Below are 11,219 nucleotides of genomic sequence, written 5' to 3' on the forward strand. Positions count from 1 at the left end.
AAAGGGTTAATTTGATGTTAAAAAAGGTTACTTTGACGGAAAAAAGTTATACATCCTATGGGATAGGACTCTATGCTAAAGGTCTTTAAAATTTTCTAAACAAAAGTTATATAATAACAAACAACGAAAAAACAATACCTCTTTGTTTACATCGTCTTAAAAGCCGCGTGGCAAATTATACAATAATTTCTGGAAGGAGATTCCTACTGGAATATTTTTTAAATAAGTAGTTCGATCGGTTTTTATCGCATTCGAATTGTGCAAATCAAGTAATTTATCCAAGATTTTGCGTCGGCTTTGAATATGACAGAAAGAAATTTTTATCGTTTTAGGATTGAGCCTTTCACACATTAAAAAATATAACTAGTATCTCAACAATTCCAGATTAAATCCATAATTGTACAGTACTGTAACAAAATCTTTCCATTTATTGAATTATTTTTCGTTTATTTGTGGTAACAAAAGTAGAATTTTGTGCTTACAAATTAAACCTAAACATTGAAATTTAACGGGCCATTAATTAAAATAAATTCATCTTTAGAAGGAAGGAAATAATTAAATTCACTAATTTCGTGGTCCGCTTGACCAATTATTACAATTAATTAAGGTTTTTAGTTGAGATGAAAAAAAGGAGGGAAAACTCGTAAGGTGGGGTTGAGATGGGAAGTTGATGTCCGAGTGGATCGAGGTGACGATAACTCAAGTGGTAGAGCAGCGGCGTATCTAGCCGAAGATCGTGGGTTCGAATCCCGCTCGTGCCATTGATTTTTTTTCATCTCACCTAAAAACCTTAATTGAAGGAAATAATGTTGAAATTTTCCTTAACAGACGATCAGGTTCAATAAAATTCATTCTTGTGTGTTTACATGTTCATAATTTTCATGCGTTTACTTTTGTTTGTAAACATTTTAGCTGCATTAGCTCCTTAGTGCATTTGTATTAGGTCAAAGAAAAGCCTATTATCCGATAAGAAATTCCTATATTAGTTATTATCGTTTACCACTTCTTATAATTTTGGGCCACACTAGGCTGCAAAATTAATTTAATATGTCGTATTTCTGTCTAACTTTCAAAGACCGGTCTCACGCAAGGTGCAATTAACTAGTCTGTTAGTTTTTGTTTTGTTTACCAAAAAAATCTATTATACTCAATTCAGCACAGACTGCTTAAATAAACATTAGTTAGCGTGTATTCAAGTCAAATAGTCGACTGATGTTTGGTTGTTAGTTATCTAGGTCACGATTGTTAAGTAGAAATTAAGAAAAAAGTTATATAGTAAACTATTTAGAAAAGAAGCAAGTGAGATATGCTATGATTTCATGCTTAAATAAGTCTAGTTTTATAAAAGTTGTTCGTTGCTCTGGGTTTAAAAATTTATTTCTTAATTTCCTCATAATATTCAAGACAATTTTAATAGTGGTTTTTACATGAGATCAAGATATTTTTCCTCTAATATCGTTTTATTTTCTATTTAAAAAAAATTAAATCTGTGTAGTGCATGAGGGAAAGTTATTTATGAGTCTGAACGAAAATTTATTATAAGATCCATTCCGTGCTTTAGATTCATTTGTTTTTAAAAAAGGAATTTTTATGAAATTATGGTTATTATATTTTCTATTAAAATCCTAGTCATGCAAGGGGGAAGAAATTTCCTTATTTCTGGAATTTTTTCTAAAGACTAATCTCAGACTTAAAAATAAGGTGAAAGTTGTGCACATGAAAGGGATTTTTTAACGTAACATTGAGCATATCATTTTAGATCATAGTTACAAATTGGCTTTGCTTTCCTTTAATGTAACCTTTTATGAATTGCTAAAACCAGAATTGCGGTTCGCCCTTTTGAAATATGAGTGCACATTCGTACTTCGCAGAAGTAGTGGTTAGAAAGTGAGACATAACCACTGTAATTTCTTGCATCGATGCAAGCTTCGAAAACTGCAAAGTGAAAGTATCCGGGATCCTTGTTTACGAGCAATTTACCACTAGAGCAAAATATTACAAAAAAAATGTTCCGTAACTCGTAGGAAATTACCCGTAAGTTCTTATATGGTCGGATCGAATTGAATTTTGCCGGGTTTGAAAGTATCGAGATAAACCTAATTTTAAATAAAGTCTGGCAGTTTGTTAACAAACTGTTTACTGTTATTAACTGTAAACTGTTAATAAATGATTATTCAGAAATCGTGAGATGCGGTCTGGTGTGATGTAGGTTTCAGAAAAACATTTTCTTTATCGTGCCAACGTTTCGATCTTTAATGAGATCATCTTCAGGGCTCAAAGTGTTTGTTTCCTGCGTAGCCCTGAAGATGGTTCCAGGTCCAAATACTCCTGCCCCTGCACCTTCTTGTGTTCTAGATCCATCTGTGTACCAAAGGATGATTCTTGAATTTAATATGTATAAATTCATAGGTTTATATAAGGTTCAGTCACTCTGTACGTTGATCTAGAATAAATAGAGGTATGAAATGACAGAGTGCTTCCAGATAACATGTCTATAATTTGTGTCAACAGGCAGAATGATTATATAATTATATAATTAATGATAATAATTATATTGTTAGGGTAGTGAGTGTTCGATATTCTCCATCATCTTTTTCACCTTTTATACAATTAACCTAATTGAAGGTCGATGGCGGAACGTTGAGTACCCCATCGACCCTCTCACACTTCACATTCGCGTTAATAAATACATTCACTCTTAACACACTCTAGGGACATAAAAACGATCACTATTATATGCAATAAAAACCCTGTTTTCTTCAAGAATCGAAACATGAGGACCAGATACTCGCTGCCGTGCTCAAGTCGACGTCAACACGCTCTCTATGTGGAGCCAAGGATTGCACTTATCGATTAGGTGGAGTGCATTGAGCAACCTTTCTCTACATGCCGAACACTTATACGGGATTTGGCCCAAAAGCATGTATCAACCATTTAACCTTTCTTCTACAAGTCAGATCCTTCAAGGGCCACCTATCGACATTGTTTTTGATAATTATTCAGAAATCGCGAGATGCGGTCTGGTGTGATGTAGGTTTCAGAAAAACATTTTCTTTATCGTGCCAACGTTTCGATCTTTCAGATCATCTTCAGGGCTCAAAATGTTTCTCTTCTGGGTAATTGTGCCATTCTTACGTGTCGTGTTGAGAGTGCCCAAGAACATGGGATTCTATGAACAAATTTCAACTACATATGGACACGCAGCTAAAAGTACTTTGAAGGACATCGCCAACAATGAGAAGAAACTCGCATCGGCTATCAATCAGAGAACCTTTATGCTGAAATGCAGACAACACAAGGTATTTCCTACTCACATCAAAAACAGGGCACTCTCAGCACGACACGTAAGAATGGCACTAGTACACAGAAGACAAACACTTTGAGCCCTGAAGATGATCTCAATAAAGATCGAAACGTTGGCACGATAAAGCTGAAACCTACATCACACCAGACCGCATCTCACGATTTCTGAATAATCATCGACTAACGGTCACTAATCACCACACACTGTTAATAAACATGTTCGACGAAATTAACAATGAAAAAGGGAATTCCAACAAACCTAACCGTGAAAAAAGGCCGAGTTTCAGACCTCCTCCAAAAAAATAGCGTATTAATGTAATAATATATACATGTGTCCCAGTTTGTTCTTTTTTAGGCATAACCTGAGACAAAAAAAGTAAAAAATCATTTCTATCAAAGTTAACTACACAACTACATTGTGGTCAACCTCACTTCACTCCTACTTTTACGAGCAACACAGTTCTTTTCTTTTATTGCTTAACTAACTCTTGGCCATTTTCTCTAAAGTTTCACTAGTTCTCTAAAGTGGCACTAATTTTGAGAAAAAATGCAATTTTCAGATTTTTCCTTTTACTTTCTATATAATGCCTACCATTTTACCGAATTTCACGTTTCTAGCTATTCGGGAAGTACCTTATAATTTTGATTATCAGGGAGTCAGACAATAAAATTTTAATATTCTCTCCTTTCAAAAAGGCTTACTATTAAATACTCAAATTTTTACAATATCCTAAGCCACCAAGCTTAATTTATGTTTCAAATCTCACAAGCACATCTTAAGAGGAAGCAGAGATATGATGGTGTGAAAAACCGGATGGGTTGTTTCGTGGCGGCTTGCTGGAACTTGGCAAGTGCACTACCGTACGTTCAGATATAATGTTGAACTAAATCAGTTTGCGATCTTATAAAAGGACGCAACTGTCTAAAGCTCAAAGCCACCACTGATGATCCAATGGGCAGGGAGACCAAAGTAACTGAGAGAAGGACCTCGGTGGCCGAGTGGTTAGGGCAGCGTTAGATCGCATACACATAAAATAATGAAAGAAAACATACGAATTAACAAATGCATACATCAAATATTTCAACAACCCTGAATTATCTATTTTTATGCTAATAACTGTCTCCCTTTCATTTGACTTTCACCAGAATTTTAGAAAAGGGCGAGAAACGTAGGCGAATATCTAAAAATTACATTTGGAGAGAAAATTTCTATTGTAAAATGAACATTTAAAATGGTCAGGGCTAAAAATATTTAAATTTTTTTAATTTATATAAAATATTTTGTATTATGGTGTCAAATATTAGACGTTCTTAAATCCATTACAGTTCGTAGTCCGATTGACCAATTAACATTTTTCAATTAATTAATATTTATGAAAGGTATTGGTTAAGATAAAAAGTCAGTGTCGCGAGCGGGATTCGAACCCACGACCTTCGGCTAAATACGCAGCTACTTCCCATCTCAACCATACCTTTTGAATTTTCCCTCCTTTTTGCCACGTTTCAAATGTTGAGATGGGCAGTTAGTGTCCGAGCGGATCGAAGACACGATAGCTCAAGTGGCAGAGTAACGGCGTATTTAGCCGAAGGTCGTGGGTTCGAATCCCGCTAGTGACTCTGACTTTTTTATCTTAACTAACACCTCTCATAAATATTAATTAACTGAAAAATTAAACGTTCTCTTTATTAATAAACATTTGGGTTTTTATTTGATGGCGTGTGTAATCATATTTCTTTGCCGAGCGTGTTTCCGACTCAGTTTTTAACAAGATTTCAGCTGTTCTTACTTTAAAACTAGTTAGTATGTTACGTCGTAAAACTTTTTTCCTGAAGTTTCCCGAGACCGTTTTGCTTCGCCTCGGTGGAAAGAGAGCTGCCGTGACGGAAAACTATTTTCAACGGATATCTGGCGGAATAACTGTAAGAGAATTGTACAAGTTACTTAATTCGCCTTTACTCAAGCTTCGGTGTAATTTGTAAAACGTTACGTTTCACGATTGGCCGAGGGGAAATTCTTTTATTCTGCTCCTCCTGGAGTAAGAATTGCGTGTTCTGCATGTATTAGGAGAATATCATTTTACCACCTTAGACAATCAGTGTCAATCAAATTATAGCGTGATCAAAGCGAACGAACAACGATTTACACGTGGAATCACACATGGTACGTGATAACAACACTCAAATCAAATAGTGTAGATGTCTAAGCCAGAGTAAAAGAATCGCCTTGGCATTAAACTGTTACACAATTAAAATTTCACAGCGTAACTCGATATATGTAGACCAAACAAAACATTTGATATATCATTCCGGTCACATAAGACCTTGCCCAGTCGTAGATGTGTACAGGCCACATAATCAATCTTTTGTCAACCACACAATGGGACGTGCTTGGAAAATCATATAAGATTTTTTAGTCGTGGCCTGTTCAGAATTTATCAGCATTTCCATAACCTAGACTATTTAAGAAAAAGTTTATAACATAAAAATATTCTCCAAAAAATAAATATTTAAAAAAATAAGTAGAACAACGAACTAACATCCCTTTTTATTCAGTGTTATAATAGCAAACACTCCATTAGCTTCAAGACAAAAAAATATCTCCACTAATTCCAGATCTTTAAAGTTTCCGTAATGACCTTCCTTGCAAAAACGACAAAAATCAGATTGTGAGACAACAAGTTTATAAGCAGGGCGAAGTAGGCTCTTTACGTTGCCACGATACGGTCAGACGCAACCTATCAGCACATCTTTTTTGTTGAACCTGTTGATAAAATGTGTATTTTACGTTTAAATATCCGTACTTTTTCGATGTGTTCTACAGCTCAAGATGAATCAAGCTAGTCAGTTTCAAATAATGCAGAGGTCTTCTTCCATACCTATTCCGGGCGACCATGGTTGAAAAATCGTAGGGAGTGTCACACTTTTATCACTTGGGTTCTTCAGGAAAAGTAAGGAAACGTTTGAAATCGGTAGTACGAAATGAATTTTGCCCTAGAAAATAACGATTTGGTATAGTTTGTCGAAAATATGTCCTAACCATCCCCTCCTTATTTCGTCATTTATAATAATTACAGAATACTCGTTAGTTCGTCCCTTCGTCCTTTTCTCAAAACCTAGTGAAAGTCAATAAAAGGGTGACAGTTCCTAAATAGACATTTAAGGGGGAGGGTTGATGTATATTAATGGACTGGTTTCTGTATAGTACAGGAGGACTACGTTCAAGTACCCGTTGGGTGTCGCAGACGAGGGGGTAAACCACTTTACAATACATTTTTCATACCATCATCAATTAAAAAGTAACGGGCTCTCCCGGGATCCGAACCAAGAACATCTATCGTGGATTCAGACGCCCAAGCCACTCGGCCACCGCGGTCCCAGAGACCTTTCTGAATTTGGTCACTTCGGTTTTCTTTTTCTTTAAATGTTTTGTGGTTGATCTGTGCTGTTTGCTTGTTGCTCATCTTGAATGCAATTGCCAATGAGGTGTTCCTAATTTTCGGAATATCTTCGTTATCAGTTGAGAGAATAGGTATTTTTGTGTCTTACCGTGTTTGGGGTCATCGTCATCTACCATGTTTAATGGGTGTTTAAAGACTATAGAGTTATTTTTTTCACTGACAAGGATCTTATTGATGTCAGGAGTGGTTCTTCCTCAACTGCTTGCTTTGCCAGTGTATTGGCTTTTTCGATTACTTTGTTACCCTCCTTTATATCAAGCTGCATTACTGCCTTCTTTCAGTTTAGCATATTTGCGGTTCAGTATGGAGTCTTGAACTGAATGTGGGGAGGTTTTCTTCTTCGTTTCCTCTTCTTCTTTTTTTTTCTCTCTCTCTCTCTCTCTCTCTCTCTCTCTCTCTCTCTCTCTCTCTCTCCACCTTTTTTTCTTTTTTTGTATTGCCGTTACATTACTCACCAGGAACTTATTGAAGTCAGGAGTCTTCTTCAGCCGATTGATTCCCATCCTTCTTTTTCTCTTACGTTCAATAGATTTAACGTTATTTCATGATTACAATTAATTAAGGTTTTTAGTTGAGATAAAAAAGTCAATGTCACGAGCGGGATTCGAACCCACGATCTTCGGCTTGATACGCCGCTGCTCTACCACTTGAGCTATCGTGACCTCGATCCACTCGGTCACCAAGTTCCCATCTCAACCGCCCTTTTTTTTTTTTACATTTTCCCTCCTTTTTGCCATTTTTCAAATGTCGTGTAATCGGATTGCATTGTCGACGACAAATGAAATGGCCACGGAGAGCTTTAGTGAAGTATACTTCATTTTAAATCATTAAATTCACTAATTTCGTGGTCCGCTTGACCAATTAATATATTACAATTAATTAAGGTTTTTAGTTGAGATAAAAAAGTCAATGGCACGAGCGGGATTCGAACCCCGATTAAAAGGAGGGAAAATTCAAAAGGTGCGGTTGAGATGGGAAGTTGTGTCCGAGTGGATCGAGGTCACGATAGCTCAAGCGGTAGAGCAGCGGCGTATCAAGCCGAAGATCGTGGGTTCGAATCCCGCTCGTGACATTGACTTTTTTATCTCAACTAAAAACCTTAATTAATTGTAATATATTAATTGGTCAAGCGGACCACGAAATTAGTGAACTTATTTCATGAGTTAAAAGAATATGTGTTGATTGAATTTTTCGGTGTCTTTATTCACCTAAATTGTCATGTTTTATAGGTACTATTAAATTCATTTTATATCCACGTATATTTTTCTTTCGTAATACATTTATAAGTGTCAGATCAATTATAATTCTTTGGGATGATAAAGGATCATGGTTTTATCCAATTTGATTAGATAAATTATCTCGCACGATACAATTTTATCATTTGCTTCTTATTTTCATTGAACTTACGTTGCACGACAGATTATGTTTTATATAAATATTATTTCAAGTTGTTACAAATTATTCGTGGTATTTTGATTATGCACAAAGCAAGCAAACATATACGTCAATCTAACTAGGGTTCCCCCTGATTTTCTCGAAAACCACTCAACCTAGGAAAAAATTTTAAAAATCGTTTAAACATTGCAATAATTACAGTTTTGGTCAATTACTTAAAAACATTTTTTTTTCAAATGGTGATTTGTATTTATATGTGCAGATTCTAAAAGTATATTAGATTTCATGAATATGGAGAAAACCTTTTGAACATGGTTACATCACTGCAAAATAACACGTTCAATCAGATACAGACAAAACAAAACAAACTGAAACCTTCGCCATTGTTTTTATACCAAAAATAATATTTTTTGTTTTTCTCTTTGGTTTATATTACTTAAGATCGCTGGAATGTATTTTTGAGGTTTTTGAAACATGAAAATAAGTCAATGAAGATGTATCATTTTTTGAAAATATATTTTGTTCTTTAAGTCAACCAGATATTTTTAATGACAAAGTACATTGTTGTGTTTTTGTAAATATTTTAATTTAATTAAATATACTACTTACCGTGTTTGTTTCACTGAATTTGCTGTCTTCTTTTCGAACCGTCATCTGGGAGAAAACTAACGTTGTATTCTAGTCCGGGTATGCCGGCAGCCCCACTCTCTGGAGGAGAGGATAGCTATGTCCCTTCTTTTTTAGTACCATTGCTGTTAATAGTACCATTGCATTTATTTATATTTTTCCACTTAACACGTACAAAAGATTTCATTTTTATTAATTATTTTTTATTAACTTCCAATTAGTAAAAAAAATATTCCAATTTAAGGGTTAGTTTACTGACTGAACTAATCAGAAAACGCTAAAAACAGTCGAAAAGAAAAAATATTATGGCTATTTTTTTTCCACGTGCAATTTGGTTTTAAGACACAGGAATGAATACTGATATCGATAATTAACGAACCATACGTGTGCAAATAATAAACAAAAGTCATAATGAATTCAGTGAAAAATTCCAAAATTAAAATACATCAAATGATTTAAACAGCAGTATTTGTTAATTATTTATGTATGAGTATATTCCCGATTCGAGTTCTTGTATGACCACGTTCAACATAGTTTCAACATCCCGAAGAAAAAATTAACTTGTATAAATTATGAAGAATGAATGATCGACCCACAGTATAAAAATGTTAATGATGAAGGACCGTATGACTATCTAACCGATAATAATAAAAATGAAAATATTTTAATATAGTATTAAACCTGTTAGCTTTCCTGGCTGGGGTGAAATAATATCGTTTAATTAAAATTTTCTTGGTAACAATGGAATTTTAATTTCATTGATATGGACAATGAAATTGTAGACATTAACACCTACTGAATTTTTGACATCTGTTTCCGGGGCTTCTCTCTGACATCTGTCACATACATGATTGACTCCCCACCATAGTGACGTCGTGGTACGAGATGTAGGAAACAGATTCAGGTGTATGCGACACGGCAAACAGGTTGGAGCTCTTCTCCGTAAATTGGAAAATAATACTTTTAAAAGGGACCCGTAAGCTCAAAAGAAAACATTATTATTTCTGTTGACTGGGTGTTTGGGAATTTATTGAACGAATGGTGACGGTAGGATATAGGGATATATATGTATATAGGTTTTAATAAACTCTTATAGCAAAAGAGTTTTGCCTTCTCCTCTTTACCTTTTCTTTCCCGTTTTTGTGAGGAGGAACGCTTCTTACTCAGCACTCTGCCTTACTATTAACCCCTATATGTGGTAAGTGCTTCTCAGTCTCACACATCTCTGGGGCGTCGGTGGCCGCAACGGTTTAAGCCAGAAACACACTTACCCGATGCTACGCCATGCGACGCTACCCGACGCAAATCCAAACTCCGATTTTCCATAAGGTTGCATTACCCCCGTGCACATCTACCCGACGCTCTGCGATCCCCACTGTCCAGATTTTCGTCGGGTCGCATTGAGTACAGTCCAAGACAAAAGAACCGGACACTCATATTTTTATTCAAACTACATGTATTATTGTCGTTATATTAATTACAACATACTTATTTTAATATAAACCAAATTAACTGTGATTAAAAATTAATTAGTTTTTATTTAAAAAATTAATTTTAATGGTTTGGTAGAAAATTAATCAAAACACCGGAATACGATTTTTTGATATAATGAATTTAACTAACAATTTATTGTACTCGCTTCGGCGGTACATATACTAAAATTGGAACAATTTATTACACGGTTTTGCTCATAAAATTTAATTAACAATTTATTTCATAGTTTTGCTCGTAAAATTACACCATTTTGTAATGTCGGGTAGCATCAGAACAGGACACTCATATTTTTTGTAGTTTATTTCAAACTAAGTACATGTAATTTTGTCGTTATATTAATTACAACATGTTATTTTAATGTAAACCAAATTAAACGAGATCAAAAATGCATAAGTTTTTATAAACATTGTTTAATTATGATGGTTAGGAGTAACTTTATTTAAAACAATTAAGTTTAACAAACAATTTATTAGATGGTTGTGCTCATAAAATTTAACTAACAATTTATTACAAGGTTTTGCTCAAAATAGTGCATTAAGAACAAAAGATGCGTTGCGATTGTGATAGTGATTATTGTGATAAACGCTGTGGACTGTACGCGACGTGTGCTTGCGTCGGATAGATGTGCACACCCCACCAAAACGTGGCAAGGCGTCGGGTAGCATCGGGTAGCGTCGCATGGCGTAGCATCGGGTAAGTACTAAGTGTATTTCTATCCCTACATTCCAACCCGACATACTTACAAATGGGCTTTTTCCAAGACCAGCGGCACACCGAGGGTTTATACAACCTCGAAGTTGAAATATCCTCATAAAAAAACAAATAAATAAAATAAACGGAACACTCTGTTTATGTCCAAACCTTGTCAACTTCAATTTGTTCCGTCTGTGACCGTTATGTGATTCTTCATTACCACCATCATGATCATCATCGTCATTTGGA

At 35.0% G+C, this 11,219-nt stretch overlaps 1 protein-coding gene across 1 annotated transcript in view; it reads right to left on the reverse strand.

The window, feature by feature from the left end:
- Positions 1 to 8,861, reverse strand: part of LOC106660898 (short-chain dehydrogenase/reductase family 16C member 6-like) — a 28,942-nt gene extending 20,081 nt beyond the window's left edge. Inside the window, exon 1 of the mRNA XM_014383928.2 lies at positions 8,766 to 8,861. Coding sequence (XP_014239414.1) covers positions 8,766 to 8,810 — 45 coding nt within the window. The 5' untranslated portion in view covers positions 8,811 to 8,861. The remainder of the gene's footprint in view (positions 1 to 8,765) is intronic.
- Between the last annotated feature and the right edge of the window lie 2,358 nt (positions 8,862 to 11,219).

Source organism: Cimex lectularius, unplaced genomic scaffold, assembly GCF_000648675.2.
Source record: "Cimex lectularius strain Harlan isolate CLEC.00 unplaced genomic scaffold, Clec_2.1 scaffold81, whole genome shotgun sequence".
In the NCBI taxonomy this organism is placed as follows: domain Eukaryota; kingdom Metazoa; phylum Arthropoda; class Insecta; order Hemiptera; family Cimicidae; genus Cimex; species Cimex lectularius.